General features: G+C 41.6%; 3 protein-coding genes and 1 long non-coding RNA gene across 4 annotated transcripts; 2 read left to right on the top strand and 2 right to left on the bottom strand.

Annotated features, from left to right (window-relative positions):
• Window positions 1-3,595: 3,595 nt before the first annotated feature.
• Window positions 3,596-6,117, top strand: LOC135495066 (uncharacterized). Its single transcript, XM_064783481.1, has 8 exons — window positions 3,596-3,720; window positions 3,810-4,100; window positions 4,320-4,563; window positions 4,665-4,842; window positions 4,952-5,182; window positions 5,313-5,484; window positions 5,668-5,816; window positions 5,933-6,117. The coding sequence occupies exons 1-8, from the start codon at window positions 3,596-3,598 to the stop codon at window positions 6,115-6,117; spliced, it is 1,575 nt and encodes a 524-aa protein (XP_064639551.1).
• A 202-nt stretch (window positions 6,118-6,319) lies between these two features.
• LOC135494504 (uncharacterized) lies at window positions 6,320-7,321 on the bottom strand. Its single transcript, XM_064782545.1, has 2 exons — window positions 7,047-7,321; window positions 6,320-6,779 (listed from the first exon to the last, which is right to left on the bottom strand). The coding sequence occupies exons 1-2, from the start codon at window positions 7,319-7,321 to the stop codon at window positions 6,536-6,538; spliced, it is 519 nt and encodes a 172-aa protein (XP_064638615.1). The 3' UTR covers window positions 6,320-6,535.
• A 617-nt stretch (window positions 7,322-7,938) lies between these two features.
• On the top strand, window positions 7,939-15,605 carry LOC135494501 (uncharacterized). The gene is made up of 3 exons (XM_064782540.1): window positions 7,939-7,983; window positions 8,413-8,502; window positions 11,712-15,605. Exon 3 carries the CDS (start codon window positions 11,753-11,755, stop codon window positions 14,312-14,314), a length of 2,562 nt encoding a protein of 853 aa, XP_064638610.1. The 5' UTR covers window positions 7,939-7,983; window positions 8,413-8,502; window positions 11,712-11,752; the 3' UTR covers window positions 14,315-15,605.
• Window positions 15,606-21,613: 6,008 nt separating this feature from the next.
• Window positions 21,614-22,741, bottom strand: LOC135494505 (uncharacterized). Its single transcript, XR_010448393.1, has 2 exons — window positions 22,698-22,741; window positions 21,614-22,228 (listed from the first exon to the last, which is right to left on the bottom strand). It is a non-coding gene; the product is annotated as an uncharacterized LOC135494505 (long non-coding RNA).
• Between the last annotated feature and the right edge of the window lie 1,504 nt (window positions 22,742-24,245).

The following is a 24,245-nucleotide window of genomic DNA, read 5'->3' as shown; positions in this document are numbered from 1 at the left end:
CTTTGACCATTTCACTGTTTTGTTATTTAGAGTTTATAATATTTTCAGTTGAAAAGCAACCATTGGAAGCCTCTGCTGGCATCTCTGCAGATGATCTGGACATTAATGGCCCTGATGAGGAGCTGGAAGACACACATGGTGAGTTAGTTTTTGAGTGCTATATCAAGCAGTCAGAGTGGCAAACAGCAGATCCTCTTTATTTAAAAAAGGACACCTCTGCAACTCAGAAATGCTGTCCTTAGGGAGGTGTCCTGATTACAGAGGTCAAGTTGTATAGAAATGATTCAATTTGGGACCATCACTACTGCCCCTAGTTGTACACAGGACTGACTGTCCTGCTAAGAAAGGTGTCTGCAAAGGGAAGTTCCAATAATTACACCTATTGTCTCAACTGCTTCAGCTGAGCTCCAGACCTTTGTGGCCCTTGTGTTTTAAACCACCCATTACCGATATATGCCCCACATTTTGGAAATGCCCCACAAGGAAGGTTTCATTCATTGAAAGATTACCATAAATGCTTTGACCATTTCATTGATTTGTTATTTAGAGTTTATAATATTTTCAGTTGAAAAGCAACCATTGGAAGCCTCTGCTGGCATCTCTGTAGATGATCGGGACATTGATGGCCCTGATGAGGAGCTGGAAGACACACATGGTGAGTTAGTTTTTGAGTGCTATATTAAGCAGTCAGAGTGGCAAACAGCAGATCCTCTCTATTTAAAAAAGGACACCTCTGCAACTGAGAAATGCTGTCCTTAATAGGGAGATGTCCTGATTACAGAGGTCAAGTTGTATAGAAATGATTCAATTTGGGACCATCACTACTGCCCCTAGTTGTACACAGGACTGACTGTCCTGCTAAGAAAGGTGTCTGAAAAGGGAAGTTCCAATAATTACACCTATTGTCTCAACTGCTTCAGCTGAGCTCCAGACCTTTGTGACCCTTGTGTTTTAACCACCCATTACCGATAATATCGGCGATATATGCCCCACATTTTGGAAACGCCCAACAAGGAAGGTTTCATTCATTGAAAGATTACCATAAATGCTTTGACCATTTCACTGTTTTGTTATTTAGAGTTTATAATATTTTCAGTTGAAAAGCAACCATTGGAAGCCTCTGCTGGCATCTCTGTAGATGATCTGGACATTGATGGCCCTGATGAGGAGCTGGAAGACACACATGGTGAGTTAGTTTTTGAGTGCTATATTAAGCAGTCAGAGTGGCAAACAGCAGATCCTCTCTATTTAAAAAAGGACACCTCTGCAACTGAGAAATGCTGTCCTTGATAGGGAGGTGTCCTGATTACAGAAGTCAAGTTGTATATAAATGATTCCATTTTGGATCATCACTACTGCCCCTAGTTGTACACAGGACTGACTGTCCTGCTAAGAAAGGTGTCTGCAAAGGGAAGTTCCAATAATTACACCTATTGTCTCAACTGCCTCAGCTGAGCTCCAGACCTTTGTGGCCCTTGTGTTTTAAACCACCCATTACCGATATATGCCCCACATTTTGGAAATGCCCCACAAGGAAGGTTTCATTCATTGAAAGATTACCATAAATGCTTTGACCATTTCATTGATTTGTTATTTAGAGTTTATAATATTTTCAGTTGAAAAGCAACCATTGGAAGCCTCTGCTGGCATCTCTGCAGATGATCTGGACATTAATGGCCCTGATGAGGAGCTGGAAGACACACATGGTGAGTTAGTTTTTGAGTGCTATATCAAGCAGTCAGAGTGGCAAACAGCAGATCCTCTTTATTTAATAAAGGACACCTCTGCAACTGAGAAATGCTGTCCTTAAAGAGACAGCGCAATAACTTTCAGATATAACTGTATCGTAATGAGACTGAAGTATGTTAGTCCCCAAGTAATAAAACATGATTTCCCGAAAAAAACAGCTCATTTGCACCCCCAGTTCGCTGGCAAACACCATAGCAACCGCCCCTAGCAACGGCTAAAATACCGCACCTCATTATCTATGCGTGACGTCATCTCGGGATTATCGAAAGCGCGCGAAAGCTCAGCACCCGTGGTAGAGCAGAGGATTTGTCGATATCATGCCTCCGAAAAAGGCCCGTGTAGGCGGGCGAAGGTGTAAAGTTTTTGGATGCAGCCAACAAGGGAAGTTTATACATTCCTTTCCTTCAGATAGGGAAAGAGCAAGGAAATGGACTCGTTTCATTCAGATAAAACGGGCCGATTTCGTTCCGAACCAAGATCCGTCAGTTGACTACATCTGTAGTTTTCATTTCGAAGAGGATTGCTTTGAAAATCTCATGCGCTTCAACATGAATAATTCTTCATTGTAAGTACAATATATTCACTTACCTCTCCATCCATTAAGTATTCCTTAAACAAATGCCTATATTCCAATTACAATCCTCACAGAATCAAACGCAACAACACACTGCTATCCCCTCTTCCATAAGGAGAGATGACTAACATCGTCGCTTGGCCCGGTCCTGCGTAGGCTATGTGCTACTGATGTTCTGTGTGTATCTATAGGCTACCGGTACTTTATAGGTCAACCTGGACAATTAATAACTGTCTGAAGAAAATACCGTAATCTGGTAATTACCAGGACAACCCAATGAGTGTATGTGGTTCACTGGTGCTGTCAGTCGGTTGTAAGGTGGGTCTCTGGCGGGATTTCTTCCCGCTTCATCACATCTATCTGAGTAACTATATGATGGGGGACTTTTAGTTGCAGCTGGTTCTTAGTGGACATTTCCCATCGTATTAGGCCTATTCAGGCCAATTTCAACACCTTGACGAGCACCAAAATTAATTGGTGAGGTCTAAAGTTCGTACACAATCCAAACTGTCGGCATTCATCAAAGAAATGTGGGGCCGGAACAAGATTATAATTTGCCTATTCTAACTCAATTATCGGGACGCCGATCTTTGATGAATATCTGTTCTTCTAAAGCTTTGGCAAGAAAATATTGCAAGAACAAAGATTTTCAGGACCAAGTAGAGGCTGCGACTGAAGTCCAAACTTCAACCCCAGTTGAAGAAACATCGATTTCTGCATGTCATCAGGCTATGAACAGTGATACTTTACTTTCAGCCTGCAATTGACAAAGTCTGCGGTGCCAACGATTCATGAACCCGCCCCACCCAACGTAGATAGGCCGTTTGTACCACGAACACGTGCTGCTAGCTTGACCACGCCCACTCTGATGAAACCAGCGGTGAGGAAGAGACTGATACATGAAATGATGACAGAGATGTCCCCTGAGACCGTTGATGACATCCCAGATACACCTAATCCTGGCGACTTAGAAGCTGTGGAAAAGTGTATTCAAATGGAAGCTGTAGAATACTTAGACAAGGGTAGGTTAAATTTTAAATGCATTAGGTGTTTCGAAAAAGATATACCAACAATACCGGTACCCTAATAATTCTTAGACTGTTATGGGCTAAATCGGTTTTATTGTTTACAGAAACACAGACCAAAAAGAAGGCAGGTCGCAAACCTAGGAAGGGTCCAGTGTACAAAGTGAGGAAGGTGTTAATCCCAGCAATTAACAGGAAACGGAAACGTCCGCGCGTAAAACATGCAGGAACGGAGTCCGAAGATGATATGTTAGATTGGGAGTTGGATGATAGCACAGAGGAAGAGGCCGACTACGATGACATGTACCAACCTAGCTCCAGGCTACAAGATAGCGCATCGAGATATGAGAACGTCCAATTTGATGAAATGACGTGAGTAAAAATATCACTGAGTTTTGCAGGATTCGAGTTCCTCTTAGGCGCCAAATGTTCACCTAATGCTCCCCGTTTTTTTTCTTCAGGGTGGAAGATGACAAGTCACCCGTTGAACAAGAAAAGTTCATCGTATTTGAGGGCGCCTTGCTTCAGATACTTAAGAGTCTACCAAAATGTCGGTGTGCCGGTTCAAAGAAAGTCTATAAACGGTTAATGGGCTCTGCTCTCTTAGCCAAAATCGTATGCCAGGAATGTTCGGAAACAGTTTATTGGGAAAGCCAGCCAAAGCGGAGAAACACCTATTGGGGAAATATTCTGATCAGCGCCGCAATCTTATTCTCAGGGTCGCTTGCATCGAAGGCATTGCGAGTTTTTTCGTAAGTACAAGAGCCCTTTTTGAGTACGTCTACTGCGTATCCTTGTTTGATTCATGCACATCTGCTCCCTGTCCCCGGGCCCTGTCCATGCAGTTACGCCCATAGACCTACCTACACGTAGCTGTTGCGGTCCGTGGGAGATGACACTATAATAATTTGGAGAAGGGGAAGGAAGCGGCTGACATAATTAGAACGTCACAACTTTTACCTGTGTTACAGATTCGCCAATATCAAGGTTCACTGTCGACGGACATTTTACTACCATCAGAAGCATTACTTGCGCCAAGCTGTTAGGACCGTATGGAAGAGGCTGCAGTCGGGTCTTCTTGATGGCCTGAGAGGTCGGCAGCTCATGTTAGGTGGCGATGCCCGCTGTGATTCTATGGGACATTCGGCTAAATACGGGACTTATTCGTTACTGGATATTGAGCAGAACAAGATAGTAGCAACGGAAATGGTTCAGGTTAGTTTTCAAACAGCTGCTTGTTGACATCATCCTTATTTCACTGACCTACAATCATCTTCATAATATTTTTTGATATAATATTCTGTTTTTTCTTTCAGAGCAATCAAGTGAAGAATAGCTACAACATGGAGCTCAAAGGGCTGCAGCTATGCAGGGACACCCTGGGAGAACAGGACATCAAGGCTTTCATCACAGATCGCCACCCACAGATTGCCAAATGGGTCAGGGAAAAATGGAAAGTGCCTCATTTTTACGACTGCTGGCATATTGTAAAAAGTAAGAATTCATCTCACCAATATATTTGTGATGTCATGCTATACAATTCATACTAGTATTACATTGATTCACATTCCTTTCCTACTTGTACCTGCCATTATATCTTCAGGTGTGGTGAAGAAGATGGAGATAATTGCCAAGAAGAAAGGTTTCGAGATCATTAGTGACTGGATTAAGAGCGTCAAGAATCATCTCTACTGGGCAGTGTTGACGTCTTCTGGTGATCCGGACGAAATTGAGAACAGATGGAGGGCAACCATGGAACATGTACAGGGCATACACAAGAACTGTACTCACGGGAGATTGGTGGGGCGCCGGAAGAAGAACTATCTAAAACGAGGTGTGATAATTATCTCTCAGTCATTTTTTGGTTTTGTCAATGAAAATGGTCGGGTTATACTATGTGTCGGTTTCCTCCAGTAGATCTGATTTTTCTACTGAATGATATTTTTCGTATTTGTTTGTTGCAGGATCTGCGGCCGCCGTTGAGCTTGAAGAAAAACTAACCGGCACACGTCTCATCAACGACATAAGGAAAATGTCAACTTTGGGCCAGACCAGCGGAGTGGAAAACTTCCACATGCTCATCAATCAGTTCGCCCCCAAAATGTTCGCGTTTGCCTTCGAGACAATGACTACCAGGTAACAATACAATACGAGTGTGATCGGAAGGGGAGGCGGAATGTGGCGAATGTAGCGGAACATACTTCATCATAATTCTCATCATTTACATGTTGTGATCGAGAAGACCTATGCGCAATTCAGTGAATTGAGAATGAAATAGTGTTGTACAATTCGGTGACATGAATGACGTTGTCTTTTCAGGGTGTACCTGGCAGCACTGCATTACAACGAGAATGCTGGAAGGGCCAAAGCAACAACGAATGATGGTGCTGCCCGGTACAATGTTGTATACCCAAAGTACAAGAAGGGCAGCTACACAGTTAAAAAGATTCTCACCAATTGCACATATGGTAAGCCGGTAGCATAGAATGTAAATCAAGTTCATTTATATGAATCGGTAACCTATTTATCATTACATCGTTTTATAAGTACAGTTTCCTAAAGATTTTTCGGTCTTCACTTGCAGATTACGTGGCCGATTGCTTCGAGGAAGTGATGAAGCTTGCCCAAGACAAGGGTTATAGAGAGGCAAATCTGCTTGAGAACCCGATGCCAGAGATCCCTCCATCACTCACCTCCTCATTTCAAAACAGGCTTCCAAAAGAAGAGGCAATAGCAGCAGGGCATCAGTCACGTTTCAACAAATTATAAAAATATCTCCGTCAAATCAGTTTCTCGTGTTTCCCTAGACACATCTTACCGCTTTGATTGCAATTTGCCATCCCAGATGTGGTCACTACATCACGTTTTTAGTTGTAGTAAAGGAAATTAAATGAAACAGAGTGTACATACAAATAGATATACCGGTTCTCATTTTATTCACATCACACCAGTGTAGAACATCCTAAACCAACAAAAATAAATGATAATAAAGATTAGTCCCTTAATGTTGGTAATTTTTCATTGGCACTCCTCTTGAACCCCTTAAAAACGTAACCCTCCTCATCTGGCGGGGGGTGGTGGGCTCTGATGCAGGCCACTGCGCAGGCAGGCAAAACGATACGGTTGTCCTTTCCCACAGGGCCCCAACACCATCTGATAAGTTGTCGGTAGGCAACATGTCTATACTTTACATGGCTGGGTCCCTCGACAGCCTTCCCCCGTACTGCTGCCTGTAAAAACTCCACGCGTTCTGGAGGTTCCATGGGTCGAGGCAGACAGAGTAAAACCCAGGATGCTCGGTGATGCAGGCTGGTAGGACCCCCGTCACATCTTCTGCCTCCTCCATCTTATGAACTGTCTGGCCATACTCCCGACAGCACCTGCACTCTTTCTCCTTGGGCATGGTTTGGCAGTTCGGACCACACTTGCACCTGAAGTGAAAAAGAGAAAGGACCTGACATGAACCATCTCATGATCAATATACCATATCTTACATAAGACATTGGAGGGTTAATAGCACACTTTCTAACGATTGGACTGGTGCCAAGAGATCACTATGGGTATCGTACACTGTTGCATCAATGCATGTAGTGTAGGAGCGGTGAGCTCGGTTTGGATCGCTAAATTAGAAAAAGTGGAGGGGTTATATTTTCATGTTCAGTGACATCTTGTAGAACTGATTGATATATATAACATACCAGTCGGATATGGTCACTGGAGTACAAAGTCTCCTCCAATCAGCAAGTTGGTCCGCCGACTCGTCAGACTCTTCCCCCGATTCCTCTGCGTCCGGGTCGTACACATGCGGCTCCAAAACATCTAAAATTTCCACGCTTTCTGCCCCTGAAGTAAACTCTTCATCCCCCTCATCGTTCAGAGGGCGTATGGAGAAACTATCCTCCGATGATTTAGAAATTTCATCATCAGATGACGCCGAAATCCACGAACTTTCATCGCTCTCCTGGAGATCCATTGCTGTCTTTCTGTACTACGCTGTGTTTTGATGCCGGCGGAATCCCGGGTTGACGTCACTGACCTCATTATAATATTTGGCGCGAGCTATAATTTGGGGAAATCTTCTAAGGCTAATTACGGGGCTAATAGGTGACGCATCGAATTTTTTTCTCTGGTGCATGGTTTTTGTGGTATTTGGCACATGTTTATGTGGAAATAAATAAGGAAAGCCGAAATTCGCGAAAGACCTTGCGCTGTCTCTTTAATAGGGAGATGTCCTGATTACAGAGGTCAAGTTGGATAGAAATGATTCAATTTGGGACCATCACTACTGCCCCTAGTTGTACACAGGACTGACTGTCCTGCTAAGAAAGGTGTCTGAAAAGGGAAGTTCCAATAATTACACCTATTGTCTCAACTGCTTCAGCTGAGCTCCAGACCTTTGTGGCCCTTGTGTTTTAAACCACCCATTACCGATATATGCCCCACATTTGGAAATGCCCCACAAGGAAGGTTTCATTCATTGAAAGATTACCATAAATGCTTTGACCATTTCACTGTTTTGTTATTTAGAGTTTATAATATTTTCAGTTGAAAAGCAACCATTGGAAGCCTCTGCTGGCATCTCTGTAGATGATCTGGACATTGATGGCCCTGATGAGGAGCTGGAAGACACACATGGTGAGTTAGTTTTTGAGTGCTATATTGAGCAGTCAGAGTGGCAAACAGCAGATCCTCTCTATTTAAAAAAGGACACCTCTGCAACTGAGAAATGCTGTCCTTGATAGGGAGGTGTCCTGATTACAGAAGTCAAGTTGTATATAAATGATTCCATTTGGGACCATCACTACTGCCCCTAGTTGTACACAGGACTGACTGTCCTGCTAAGAAAGGTGTCTGCAAAGGGAAGTTCCAATAATTACACCTATTGTCTCAACTGCTTCAGTTGAGCTCCAGACCTTTGTGGCCCTTGTGTTTTTAACCACCCATTACCGATATATGCCCCACATTTGGAAATGCCCCACAAGGAAGGTTTCATTCATTGAAAGATTACCATAAATGCTTTGACCATTTCACTGTTTTGTTATTTAGAGTTTATAATATTTTCAGTTGAAAAGCAACCATTGGAAGCCTCTGCTGGCATCTCTGTAGATGATCTGGACATTGATGGCCCTGATGAGGAGCTGGAAGACACACATGGTGAGTTAGTTTTTGAGTGCTATATTGAGCAGTCAGAGTGGCAAACAGCAGATCCTCTCTATTTAAAAAAGGACACCTCTGCAACTGAGAAATGCTGTCCTTAATAGGGTGGTGTCCTGATTACAGAGGTCAAGTTGTATAGAATTTATTCAATTTGGGACCATCACTTCTGCCCCTAGTAGAGAGGGTGTCCTGCTAAAAGAAGTATCTGCAAAGGGAAGAATGGTTATCATAGATCTGTGCCTGTGATCACCTTTTCAATCCAAATGTGGTTTAACCTAATTGCCCTAGCCATGTGCCTACATCAACTCTTGCACTTGCGATGGGTGCTCGCTCATCAGCAAGACTATTAGACATGAAGCAAGCACAGCTCTACTCTGCTTTCTTCTCCAACCTTCTAGATTTTTCCATCATGCCATCGGCCAGCACTTAAATGATATATTATATCCATAGGCCTACCAGTATGAATCAGAGAAAAGACAATTGGCCACAAAATTTTGATCTCGCCTCCTGGGCTAGCCCTTTGTTTACTTAGAAGTTAATTGGACATTCCATTAGGTCTACAGGTATTTTTGTTTTAAGTGGCTATGTACACAGCAGTCTGTCGGCATCATCGTCGTCCGTCAACAATGATGGTGGCACGCTTGCTTACCTTTGAGCCTAGGAAGTTGAAACTTGGTGTGTGGATGTCTTATAACAACATGACTTGACATACAAAAAATCATCGCCAATTAATCTTGATTCCAATTTGTGTTGTCATGGTTACATTCTACCTTGAATTTTAGGGGGTGTAGGCCTTGAATACTGTCTCCCACTTAATCATTCCCAGGTGAGCACAATGTCCCCTGGACATTTCATATAACTTCGTGTTACGTGACAACCAGACTAGGGTGTCTTGTAGCACTTCACCTTCTGAAAAACGGTATTGCCTTCTTTCCAGACTATTCCACCCCATGCTGTGTCATCTCCCCTGATGGATACATCTGTTGTTATAACAATTGTGGGTTCTCTCTCAAAGATGTATTCCAATTCGTGTCTAGGGCATTGTTGAGGTTGTCATTTCTATTCATCCACGATCAAGAGCTGGACAGTGGTTTTAATGGGTTGGTTACCCCATTCCATCCATTCATTAGCTCACCTCTTAGCAGAGGTGAGATTATCCCATACCGTGGCGTCCGTCGTCCGTCGTCGTCGTCGTCGTCGTCCGTTAGCAGGGCACGTTTCGTAACTGTTAGAGCTATTGAGTTGAAACTTGGTACACATGTACCCTTATGTAATGACACCTTGGAGACCAAGTTTCGGTCCGATTCGTGTCATGGTTTCGCCACCAGGGGGCCAAACGTTAAAAGTGAAAATATGCAATATCTCCCTTAATAGTAGTCGGGAAATTTTGAAAAAAATATGGTAGGTACTTCTAGCAAAGGTGCATCATATATCCTCCGGGTTTTTGATTTGACCTCCTTTTCAAGGTCACAGAGGTCAAATGGTGTGTAAATTGGCCGTTAGGATGTAACGATGGCACGTTTCTAAACTGCAATGACTATTGATACCAAATTTGGTACACATTTACCCCTTAGTCAGGTGATCTCAGGGACCGAAGTTTGGTCCAATATGATTCACCACTTGACCACCAGGGGGCAAAATCCAAAAACCTTAAAAATGTGATTATTCCTTAACTTCTTGCCCGATTGCCACCAATTTGATATCATGGGTATATCTAACCACCATACAGTATATGTCACACAGGTTTTTAATTTGACCTTCTTGTCAAGGTCACAGAGGTCAAATGGCGTAAATTCGCCGTCAGGCTGTAACTATGGCACGTTTCTTAACTGCAATGACTATTGATCACAAATTAAGTACACATGTACCCCTTGGTCAGGTGATCTCAGGTACTGAAGTTTGGTGCGATCTGATTTGCCGTTTGGCCTCCAGGGAGGGGGCCAAATCCTAAATTCTTCAAAATGCTATTATTCCTAGTAATGACTTGCCCGATTGGCACCAATTTTATATCATAGGTACATCTAATTCTAACAACCATTCAATGTGTCACCCGGGTCTTCTTTGATTTGACCTACTTTTCAAGGTCACAGAGGTCGAATGTACTGTAAATTGGCCATTTTGGGGAAATTGTAACTGCTTGGACCTACATCAAACCTAACACTACATGACACAATACCATGCTCTTTATCCATCTTTCCTCCACATGAGGTGAGCACAATGGCCCTGGCCATTTCATTCCACTTGATATTGGCTACCAGCAAGATTTCCTCAATTCCCTCGTGCACATAACTCACCTTACATTCGCTGAATGGTTTGCTCATCCTCTCTGTTGCCGTGGCAGGTTCACCGTGGCCTTCAGTCTTTTTTGCCATCAGAATGCTTTTGCACTATTGAGTGATCTGTCTCACCCTAACCAGAGACATTCCTAGTACTAAATCCTAGCCAGTGGTGTAAACCTTTTCAAAGGAGAATAGATAGCATCTGATTTATTTCCGCATGAATCACCAACAATGGAAACTTGGTTGTAGTTTTCACCGCTTTCATGACCATGTGATCATGTGAAAGCAACAGGTACTTCGATTAATTGGTGAACTCGGCCAGGGGCATCCTGTGTCTGTAGACTAGAGGGAGTTAATCATCGAGCAAAATGAGTCCACACACTACCTGCTGTCATTACAAAGATACATGGTCAGTCAGTGTATGACCTGGTTCTGGGACGATGAGTATCTGGCAATCTAGTTTTACATTCAATTTCAAGGGTAGAGATACTGTTTTATGGTTGCTGAACCTTGGCCCCTGACAGAGAGACTTACATTTGGGGCATAGTTCAGGTGTGGGACATATATAAACTGCTAAGGCCCCACAATTATGATCTCCACTTCCATGTATTTACATGTTATGTGCATGTGTTGACCTAAAACTTCCCTGAGAAGGCCCGGATCCGAGGATGCCTGGAAAGTGTACCGGGTGCGGTTAAGCAGAAGGTTAGAGCATTGTGCTTGCAAAAGAGTTAAAAGTGAGCAGAGATTGATAATGAATGGTGGATTTTTGTGCTGGTTAGTTTTGCTGGCAAATATGGCATTATAATGGTTCCCATTTCAGCTAAATGAACTATTTCATTTGCCCATCCTGAGCAATCACTCTCCACCTCATTGGGTAATTTTTCTGCACTTGTCTTTTAATCTGTCTTCTTCACTGTATTGCAGCTAATTGGAATAAAGATAATGAACCTGATGTTGAAACCTCAATGGATTCTGGACATGCCACAGAGAGTGATGGTTCAACAGTTGGTTACGATGAACATGATGATGACGATGATTCTGTAAAGGATCCTGATTATAAGCAGGGACCGAACGATGATTTAACGGACTCGGATGGTGACTCTGAATCTGATACTGTGATCATTGAAAATAGTGCAGATGATGAAGCCATGGACTGCAACGAAGCTGATGATCATCATGGGGAGAAACATAAGGCAAAGAAAAGTGTTCCACGGTACAGAGATGGTAAAAGCGATATAAAGAGACAATGCAGTGACTTGGAAAATAGTGCAGACAGTGTAGACATGGATTTAAATGAAGCTGCGGAAGATCATGTTGGGGAGGCACTTAAGGCCAAGGTGAAAATGCAGTTTGCACACATAACTGTTCCGCAGCACAGCGATAGCAAAAGTGAAAAGAGAAATTATAGTAAAAGTGACTATTGCCTTTATTGCGAGAGGCGATACCAATCAAAGATTTCAGTTCACTATCTTGCAGTTCATTGCAATGAATCGGATGTAAAATCAGCACTCATGGCTCCTGTCAAATCTGTTGAAAGAAAAAATGCCCTCCTTCTTTTGCAGAATAGGGGGAACTTCAAGCACAATGCAAAGTGCATTGAATTGGGTGAGGGAGAATTTGTTGTTTCCAGGCGGCCAAGTGAAAAACGTGACAGAAAAGCACACGATTTTTTGCCATGTGAATACTGCGTGGGCTTCTTTTTGAAGGATTCTCTATGGCTTCATATGAAAAACTGTCCCATCAGACCACGTGGAGAACAACCTGAAACAAACTGTCTCCGAAATGCAAGAATCATGCTTGAACCATTTCTGCGCACATCTTCAACTGACGAAGAAAGTGAAATGATTGATGATCTCATCAATGCCATGAAAGAAACCAAATCTAACCCAGGGATTAGGAAGATATGCTTTGATGATCCCTTGATAAGGGAATTTGCTGCATCTGTTCTGAGTAAAGTGGGTGAAATCGAAGACCAGAGGAGAAAAGATCTCATGAACATTCGCCAAAAGGTGCGATCTCTCGGCAGACTACTGAAAGCCCTTAATGATGGATTGGGGGCTCTTCGGAAACCATTAACCTACTTTTTAAGTGCTAGACATTTCAAATTAGTTGTGAAAACTGTTAAGCAGCTTGCAGCAGAGAGTGGTTCCCCACAGCTTGCGATTGTGCTCGGCCATTACATCAAACAGGCTAATCTTCTTAAGATTAGCTTGGGCATGCGAGAAGACTCGGAGGAAATGCAGCGAGAAGCCAGATGCTTCAAGGAAGAATATGAAGCTCATTGGAATAATCATGTAGCTTCTGTTAGTGTGAGAAAACAGAAGTTGCTCAAGATCAATAAGTCCGAAAATATTCCTTCTACAACGGATTTGGTCAGGCTGAAAGACTGGCTCTCCACAGTTATATGCAAAGCCATGCAGAGGACAAACCAATCTAATGATGATCTGAAATGGCTAAGTCAGCTAGTGTTGACAAGAATTGTCTTGTTTAATAAGCGCAGAGTGAGCGAGGTAGAAGAGTTGAAAGTGAGTGACTTCCTAGGGAGAAAGAGCGAGAAGGATAATGAAGAAATACTAGCATCTCTTGATGTCAGTGAAAGAGTCCTGGCAAAAAGAATGGCACTGATAGAGGTGAGGGGGAAGAGTACCAGGTCACTCCGCAAAGTCTTCATCTTACTTTCTCCAGACATGGTAGAACAGATTGAGTATTTGATAAAAAAGAGGAAGATCATCAGCCCATATGTGTTTTCAAGACCGAGAGAAATTAATTCACCCACAGATGGCTGTGAAGCAATCCGAGTGGTAACGAGCAAATGCCCTATGCTCAGAAATCCAGCGAGTATCCGAACCAGGGGATTAAGGAAATACATGGCCACCACTGCACAAATAATTGACATGTCCGCCAATGAATTGAAGATGGTAGCAGACCACATGGGCCATAATGTCAACATCCACACTGACGTGTACAGATTGCAAAGCTCAGTGCTTGAACGAGCAAAGGTTGCACGTGTTTTGATTGCCATGGAGAATGGTGTCATCAATAAGTTCCAGGGAAAGAAACTTGATGCCATTAACATTGAAGAACTTCCTCCCCCGGTTTCCATAAATGATCAGCTGGAAAGAGGTGACCAGTTAGAGAGCAGGGAACTTACTTGTGATGATGTCGATGGAAGCAGTCCATTTGATGGAGAACCACAACCAAGCTGCTCAGCTACTGCGGTTGCAGATGATCAGAAGTATGGCAGTCAAAAGAGAAAGATGGTTTCCACTGACGACGGCATGTTCAAAACTAAGAGAGCAAGATGGTCTGAAGAAGAAAATGGCATATTGTTCAGGTACATGGATAAATACATAAAAGCAAAGAAGAATCCCCCAGGGTCTGAAATAGCAGCTGTTGCTGAAAAACTTGGAGGAACAAGGACTCCAGCTCAGATAAGAACAAAGATGAACAACCTGGTGACGGGAAAACAGAAAGTCGTTTTGCCAAAGTCCACCGAGGCTATGAGAGCTGACAATAACAAAGATTAGATTTGCTAACTGAGCCCCCCCCCCCCAGGTATATCTAAAGTGTGTTACATCCACATTCAGCTCAATCAAGGAAGTTCCAACGTCTTGTTCTACTATCAAGTTGTGGAGTATTCTTAAAATGAAACCTTTGTTGTGGGGCATATTTCTCTGGTGGGAAATAATGTATTCCATGAAAATTTCTTTTGCAGAACATGTTTACAAATTTCGCCAGGTGTCTGTAAGTTGCTAAAATATTCTTTCACAGATTTTAGACCCCCACCCCCCCATACTTGGTGCTGCTGCTGTGAATATCTTCTAATGGGTTTTGTTTACATTGAACTTAAAAACATTGAAATCCTGACACAAAGCTGTGTTTCTTACCTAAGTAATTTTGGTATTGGTATCACTTACCTGTCTTTGCCACTAGAAGTGATGTGTTCGTGGCCTAATGTGTGTGGTTACGTCATTAATTATGTGGTGTGTCTCAAACATGGTATGCAAGTCGCATACTCTGGTCTCCTAATACGTCATCAACAAAAAGCCAAATGCTTCCATTATTTTTGAGTAATTATAACAATACTGTAAACCAAGAAATGTGCATAACCTTTAGCATTTTGTCAATTTTTTTTCTATTTAGGATAGTGTTTTGGAGATAGGGTTCAGTTTCATTCCATTTGATCTTACTTTTTGCATAGAACTTTACATGTAATTCACAATTATTGAAACCCAAAACACATAAAAAGGCACTCAAATAGTTCTTGGTTTATAATAGGCTTGTTTAATAAGCACAGAGTATGTTGCTGAATTATTTTGTGGATGATGTTTTGTCATTACATTTGTGATAAGCAAGGGTCAATTTTATCCTGATTTGTTGGATTACAACGTGAGGAAGTTAATGAGAGCTTACTTGGCAAGTACTTCTGAATTTCATGTGCACATTTTCAAATCACGTCCATAGCAGGTTATGAAAGCCCTGTCATCTGTTGCTCGCTCCAAAAAGGTTGTGTTCATTTTATCATATTGGAGATTCAATATTCGACTGTGTGCTCTGGTTTCGTCCAGTCTATTACCAATCATTTTGTTGCGCAGCTTCCAATTAAAGTAGCAGTGTCCTGCTGGTCAGTGGAGTAAGACCATCGATTGTCCTGAGAATATTGGGCCAAGTGCCATCTTAAATACAGACAGTGCCACCTCAAAGGCTTGATATTAGGATGATTTAATCCTGTTTGCTTAAGATATGTCAGATATGCAATCTACATGTACGTGATATACATGTAAAAGCTTTAATTTGATAATAAATGCTGTTCATTGATTTCTTGTGTCCAGAGTTTGTCCAGTCCTGTACAATGATAAATATAGCCTCAATGGAAGATAGAAAGCGGTGTTGGAAACAAATAGTGCAGGGGATCCATTCCAGACCATGTGCACTTGTTTGGGATTCGACCCCAAAGCCTGAGAACTCCCACGCATATGCCCTACTGAAAACCTGGCTGGGACATACCTGTGTTAGAGGCAATGTTTATGAAATGCACTGAAGTTTTACTGTCATGTCATGGCCAACAACTTCTAACACATGCCCACTGTTTTACCACCCTAATTCCTGTGAAAGAGAAGAATGATAATTATTGATGAATTACTTTCCTGATTGATAACCAGGACTCTTTGTCCTTCCTGGAGTGATAACCTCTGTATCATTCCTCCCAAGTTTTGTTGATTAGGGAGCCAACTTATTGGGTTTTTATTTTGACTATGGCTATTATTGAGTTGTTTGGTTGCGCCCTTTGAGAGGAAAAACATTGAGTTCTCTCGCAGGACCTTGGGGTGACGTCCACATTCAGGCAAACCTGTTACTGAGTTCAGCTACCTCTGTCCTCAGCCAGATGGCAGCACATTATGGTCAAACAGACTAGAAATAAGTTCATATCCAGACAAATTGTTCGGATGGAAACTGTAGTCCATATATAATTATGGCCTATATGTTGATGTGTTTTGATAGTGGCATGCTATATCATTTTGAGGCATACGTTTATGCAGGCTTGATATATAGATTTATATGGTACCAGTATGATATATAGCCTTAGAGTAACAAGCCCAACAATTTTTACGTTTAATTAGTCTTACTATCTCAGTCAGATGGCAGCACATCACAATCCAACAGTAACCCTAACCATAACCTTGGGTGCAAACATACATGGTACATTATATTATATATCCAAGAGTTTTCAGTGAGGAGGCAATTTTGATACTGGGGTATATATATTTGGCCGGGTCTATTTGGCAAGCCGCTCGCCGAACAGGCATCTTTTTTTGTCCTGTTTGGAGAGCCGCTTGCCAAACAGCACTAAAAAGCCACCCTGTTCGGCAAGCCGGGCTTGCCAAACAGGGCAAAAATACTACCCTCTTTGGCGAGCCGGAGAGGTTACAACATGTTGGCCAATCAGAGAGCAGTGACGTCATATTCGAATTTATATGCGCATATTTAACAATGGCCGACTTCCCGCTCTCGATTCAATTTCTGTTACTAAACTCGGGTTTTGGTCAATAATCCATGAAGAAGCATGTACATGTACATGACTGTATGGATTTACAAAAAAAGTCATAAACGTGATTTAACTGATTAGCATGTTAAATGCATTAGTGTGCATTTCTAAAGGCGTTTCACTGTAACTCCAGTGTTGCTGACCGTGTTGCCACGAATGATAATGAGCTCCTGGATGGTTGAATATGCATGAGTTCGGCTCTCCATCTAGGGCAGAAAAAAGGCGCTGTTTGGTGAGCCGGGCTTGCCAAATAGTCACTTCCTATATTTTATCGGTACGCCTTAACTGCAAAAATCTTGAAGAGCGCTGAACAGGCCTATGGATATTCTTCTTTATCGTCGGAAAACGAAATTCAGTCGGGTCTTGGCGTGTAATACAGTTCAAAGTGGCTCAATGTAGAAAGAACCCGAGGGGAGAGTTAGGCCGTCTTTATACTTGTCTTTTGTCACAGATAGCATTTCCTCATGAGGTTCCTGTTCTCAACAAAAAATTCAAAAAAATTCATAATTAAGTTTATTGGACCTATAGATACATTCATATCGGTTGAAAACACAGTGCAGACAGATAAGACAAGAAGACATACAACAGGAGAAAATGGGGCAGAATACAAATACAATATTTTTACAGATTAATCAATAAAAGTGGTAGGTGACACCCAACAATTACAGCGCCTTGAGAAGGTGAGGTTTTCCTATTTTGGAAACAATGAAATATATTTAGAGGTAGGCTTACACAATTCACTGTCTCGAACAGCAGCCAGTGAAATAGTTAGTGTCCAAAACGTGGTATATTTGACACTTGCATAACTCCGAGGCATATACACACTGTGGACGTTACTGGTATATATTCATATATATATATGCCACATAACTGGGTTTTAAAAAATTGCCAGATATTAAGGTCTCATATAAAAACCCCATAAATTGGTACTAGTAAGTATATATATATATACGCATATACATATACATATATAATATATATTGTATATTATATATTTCATACATATTATATAATATATATATAAAAAAATTTAAAATTAATAATTACATTTTACAAAACATATATAAAGAATTAAAATAAATGACCAAATAAGTACATAGTTATAATAAAATAAAATAATTATAATAAAATGGGAAATAACACAAACCTAACCCTAACCAACTCTTACCCTGTAACCTTAGCACCCCCAAGATACTACCTCTACCCCAACCTAAACCCCAACCTCTAACCCTAACCATACTACCCCTCTACCCCTACCCCCACCCCAACCCTAACCATACTACCCCTACCCTTATTAACCAACCCACAGCCATCTGCGTGACCTCTGTCTTTATTTTGCATGTTTGCTTGGATGTCATTGTAGATTTGCTTTAAACTTGCCTGTGTTATACATCATATTATTAAAATGAATTCAGTTCGGTAAAAAATCAATATTATTGATCGATGTTGGTGGACTATAAGCCTGTAGCGGATATGTATCATATATCTAACCCGACATATTCTACTTTCCTTCTATAAATTTACTAATTTTAAAGGACCATTGGCATTATTTATTCGACCCTTGTGGAGGGGGGTACGAGATACGAATTGATACTTGCATTAAGGGCAATATTACCAAGCTGTCGGCTGCCCAGTCACCTCATATTCTACATAAGTACTTTTCACCAACAAATTGCACAAAAAAGGAAAAATTCAAAATCTGACTGAGGCCTATCGCGCATTTCCGATGTTGACTCCGATTTGACCCGAGTAAGTTCTCCACGCATCGACTCTTTTCACGTGGAACGATGCACTAGTATGGCGTTTCCTGGATCTAGGATCTACCCATTGGTGCTGATATCGATTTTTCCGACATCACGTTCATGGCGCTTGACCACCCCGCAACTGCGACGATAAAAGGAAATGACATTGCGTCTTAATAGCGGGGTGACTTGAACTCGATGCACTCACGTGGCGGGAGAGGTATTTCGCGCGCGTACTGAAAATAACGAATAACGCGTTTTTCTACTATATAAGAGCTGAAACAAAATTGGAAAAGCATCAAACACGTTCAGAACAATAGTTTACTGATGAACCAGAAGAAGAACAAACATACTGCAATAATAATGCCAATGGTCCTTTAATACGAGATCCTAAATATTTCCTTAATGATTCAACGGAGCTTTGTTGATGAGATGGTTCGATGCGTAATGATAGCCTTGGTCTCTGCCATGAAGTTTGTGCAATGCTTTCCTCTAGCAGTGACAAGTCAGGTTCGTCTGCCATCTGGGTGTTTGATATAGAGGAATCCCACTGACGTCATCTGATAATATAATATAATATATATTGTATATTATATATTTCATACATATTATATAATATATATATAAAAAAATTTAAAATTAATAATTACATTTTACAAAACATATATAAAGAATTAAAATAAATGACCAAATAAGTACATAGTTATAATAAAATAAAATGATTATAATAAAATGGGAAATAACACAAACCTAACCCTAACCAACTCTTACCCTGTAACCTTAGCACCCCCAAGATACTACCTCTACCCCAACCTAAACCCCAACCTCTAACCCTAACCATACTACCCCTCTACCCCTACCCCCACCCCAACCCTAACCATACTACCCCTACCCTTATTAACCAACCCACAGCCATCTGCGTGACCTCTGTCTTTATTTTGCATGTTTGCTTGGATGTCATTGTAGATTTGCTTTAAACTTGCCTGTGTTATACATCATATTATTAAAATGAATTCAGTTCGGTAAAAAATCAATATTAACCTTAGAGCCCCCATAATACTACCCGGCCCTACCCCTAACCTTAGAGCCCCAATAATACTACCCCTAACCCTAACCTAGTGCCCTCGCTGTCCAGACACGGCGTTCCGCTGGTATATGACTACCAGAGGGAGGCGACTGACATTGTCAGTTCTTTCTGGACCCCCTCATATCACCCCCTCATATCTCGGCAATTCTTTAATTAAAAAGCTTCCGTAATTATACATACCGCAGACTCTGGACTCGGACTCGGCTCCTTTAATACGTGTACTTAAGCGGTGGTTACGGGGACACTCTCTCTCTCGGTGCATAGCCATCTTTCTCTGAACTAGGACTTTTAGCGTGCTCTGCCGTTGATTGAGATTGTTAGTACGAATAGAGTTATTTGATTATTACTCTGGTCTTCCGACTTCATCTTCTACCAGTAGGTAGGCCTAGTCTCTTGCAAGTTCAGCCAGTCTACGGCAGGAGGTCTCCTGGATACCTCGTATCCAGGACGCTTATGTACAGTAGCATGAATACTGTGAATACTATGACCGAAAACAACGTTGTTTCAGACGACGCTGTTGTGTTTGACCAACGGGACGGACGGAGTCAAAATAGGTCAAACACAACAGCGTCGTCTGACGGTGGCCAGTGGTACCAGGCTAGTAATTTGTATACGATCTCACATTTTAAAACTCTTATTACATAAAAACCGTTTCTGAGGCATCTGTCTATGATGGGAAATACCTATCGCATAGTTCAGAAAAAGAATAACAACTTTGGCGTGAAAAGCAAAAATTTTACCATAAATTATGTTGTGGGGCAGTTTTTGTGTGAACCCGTACAATGTGCTTTTATAACAAATTACAAATTACAAATTACAAAAGTTTATTGAATCCGTATAAAATTTACATTTTGCATGGGACGAAAATACAATAAACAGAAGTGCAGTGTAGATAGAGAGTCAGAAGAAAAGAGAGCAATAAGTAATAAAAGTAATCAAATAATACAGAAATTACTTAAGAGTGCAAGAGAGTTGGTGGGTATTATTACAATGATTGCAGCAGTATTTTTAATAATTATAGAGCTTTTCTCACCTGAAAAGCTAGATAACTGAATTTACCGGTGAGGCGAGCTACATTATCTTCAGCAGTTAAAAGATGTAATAATAGATTTCTATTTGAAAGTTCATTAGTTAACCTAATTCGAGTTTTGTTCAAATATTCATCACGAAGGTTAAAGAGCAAAGGGCATGAACACAAAAAATGAGTCTCATCTTCAGTTACTTTGATTCCCAATGATAGATAGTGAGGGCACCATCTCTCATCCCTGGGGATAATAGGACGAGAGTAGCGGCCTTTCTCGATTAAAAGACAATGATTACTCAGTCTTAATTTGGTAAAATGGGATCTGTGCTCCCTATTTTGGATATCATCGAGTCACTGATTATTACTCTGGTCTTCCATGGAGGTATAAATAAGATATATTATCTATATATAAATAAGATATATTATATATTAATATACATGTATATATCTTATTTGTACCTCCATGGGTCTTCCGACTTCATCTTCTACCAGTAGTTAGTCTCTTGCAAGTTCAGCCAGTCTACGGCAGGAGGTCTCCTGGATACCTCGTATCCAGGACGCTTGTGTACATAATATGAAGAAAATATAGCAAAAGATATCACTAATTAACGCGGATTTTGCACTCAACCTAATGCCCCAGCCAGATTCTAGATATCGACAGAGTTTAAGATACAATATTATGGGTAATAATTCTTTTGGAGCCAATTAACTGATTTCGGGAAGTTTTCTATGAACCCGTACGTCTGCACTTAGAGATCTATAGATTATAGACTATAGACTATACACACTGCAAGTAGAGATCTATAGATTAGTAAGAAATAGTATTTGACCATGAAAACTCATTGCCTGAATACCCGACTCCTCCTAGATACTGAGTGTAGATGTCGATAACGAAACCCTGCATACAAAACCAAAGCGACAAATAAATTGCTTCTGATTGAACCATTTTATTGTTTAGCTCTGGGATTCAGATAGCTACAGATATGATTACGGAATTAATCTGAAGTCTTCTACGAATTCTGGTGGCGGTCGATACATCTCGTCTGTGATGCAAAATCTCCAAACAAATCACTTGATATCAAAACAATAGTTGCAGAGACAATCTAGTCCACGTGTGCTTGAGTTGTAATTTGAATCAATCGTTGACTTCAGTGCATTTGGGATGTACTGACCATGGGATCGATCGTGCATTCGTGAGTCAGGTTAATGCATCTTTTGGATGAACTAAAGTGTCTTGTTTGAAGATATACCAAATCAGATGTAGAGCTGAGCTCGACCCCCCCCCCTTGGTTTGCATCACCATTGGCGTCCTTGGTGACTGTATGGGGCCGTGGTAGTACGATTACTGCTCACTGCAGCGACGTGTAGGTTTGCCCTCCTTGTCCATCCACCAGTGACAAATCTCCCGACGGATAAATCTGTCGTGGCTACCGTCTTGGTCCCGTTTAAGAGCGGAATGCTTCTCGAACTCCTCGTCTGCAGCCATTGTGCTCACAATGACGACTAACAACAACAAAGCAGTGATTGCGACTCGTGCCATTTCTGTAAGAGAGCAAGAGGTATTAAAGAGGAGGATTGTGTAGCCCGACCAACGGGATAAACTTCAAATGCCAAGGCGTACGCTACTTTTGTGCACCTGAAACCGCGATCGTATGAGCATGGTATAAGCATGGTATGAGGCTAAAACGAATAACATTTTAAACTACATGTGGAACGAAGGGTAAACAACGCACATTTGCTTGGTCGCCTAACTTAAATCGTGACGTAGGCCTATAGTATATCAAGTCAGCCTATCTCCCGCAATATTGAGACGCTTCAGCGACCATGACGAAAGATTTCGTGCCAAAAGAATGAAAATTACCCTTGCATAAGTGGTTACAGGCGTGCGAAACAGTCAATATCTGTTGTTCAGAACAGATAAAATCCCATTCAAAACTTTTGAAATCTTCATGTGATATTTGTAGCATTCATCATCTGAAACATGATAAAGTGGTGTGGCTGGCTGACTTACCTTTAGTTTTGTCGTTCGATGAAGCTGTACGGCAGTAGTTTCCCGAGACTTACCTTTTATAGCGACCTGACACGTCTGTTTCATCTGTGTGTGTCCATCCAAAGGTTAAGTAAACAATACACAGACTTTCAAGTGAAGTTGGTTTACGGCTTGTCTGACAAGTATTGTCCGAATATTTGTCTGACATTAGAAATGTCAAGCTTTCATTGCATTGGGATTTGAGTGTCAATTGAGGGGACATGAGTGACTGTACTCGGTACACCGTGCTGCCAGTGGACCGAATCAACAAGGCAAGGCGTTTATAGGGGGCCAAATTGTGCGAAATATCTCTATTACTATTAAACTGGTCAGGATCCGTAGTGACATGGACAGCGGCGATTGGATTTTCAAAGTTACGCTAAAACCTTATGGAGTGTTTATTTGACGTGAAAATTTGAATGGGATTAACGGCAAGAGATAATGTTACCTATTAAAACCGCAAGGGATAACGTGTGCTCTTGAACAACCGGGTTTTTGCTTTTCACAAACGCATTTTAAGCACACCTTATTCTCAATTTTAGAAAAATTATATCTGATATGCAAAATACCATTCAACTGGTATGGTGAGACCACGCATTGATCTTAAACTGAACTATTTCCGTGCACAAACGCGTACTGATTGGTTTAATACAGGTGCGTGACCTACACTCCACTGCCTCCGTTTCTGACTGCGTTTGTTGCCGACCCATCCGTGTAGACATGTACCCCCGCATGTACCCAGCTTGTGCATGGGTAATAATGTCTATCATCGCAATGGTGAGTGCATGAGCATGGGTAATAACGTCTATCATCGCCATGGTGAGTGCTTGTTGGATGGCTTCAGTTTCCGCTTCCTTTCGGCACATTCCTGGGATTGATGACTTCACCTCGAATTGCATGTCTGTGTGGTTCCAGTGTTCTGGTCTGAAGAGTTCGCATTCTGGAGTGGCGTCATAGGGTGTCGCAAGGATCTACCATGCTTAAACACTTCGGAACCGTTCTTCGGTGACCACGTCTCATTGTCTTCATGTCAAAATGTCAAATGTCCAGTACCGCGTGTATCAACCAGCCTCGTTTTCGTAAGTCAGGCGCCTGAGATAAAAATAAACTTCGTCATTGAATAAAAAAAACCACCATGTCCTTTCCCAGCCACCGTTCCTTTCAAATAGCAATTACAAAGTTGCAATGATTTTGTCAGGATGCGTATCGATTAGGGCTTTCGGGGGACCTCTACTTTTTTATATACAGTGTGACGTGAAGTCCTGAAACTATACGCTTCACGGTATTCATAGGGTTAATTTGTAAAACGGATAGGGACTGGCCTCATCTTAATTTGGTAAGCTCTTCGCCTTTGTTTAGCACCTTTCTTTATTAATCTTATTAGCCAAAGTTCCGGAGTTAGAGTCACGCATTCGAAGCCAAGTAAACAATGTTTCGTAAGTCGGGTCTTAAAGGGATTGCTATACATGTAGTGAGTTTCTCTCGTAAAAGTTTTGCTTAGCGTCCCGGTCGTGGTCACCTGGTACACGT

This window comes from Lineus longissimus, chromosome 10, assembly GCF_910592395.1.
Source record: "Lineus longissimus chromosome 10, tnLinLong1.2, whole genome shotgun sequence".
NCBI lineage: Eukaryota > Metazoa > Nemertea > Pilidiophora > Heteronemertea > Lineidae > Lineus > Lineus longissimus.
The sequence above is the reverse complement of the archived record's forward strand: the minus strand, read 5'-3'. Positions and strand labels throughout refer to the sequence as shown.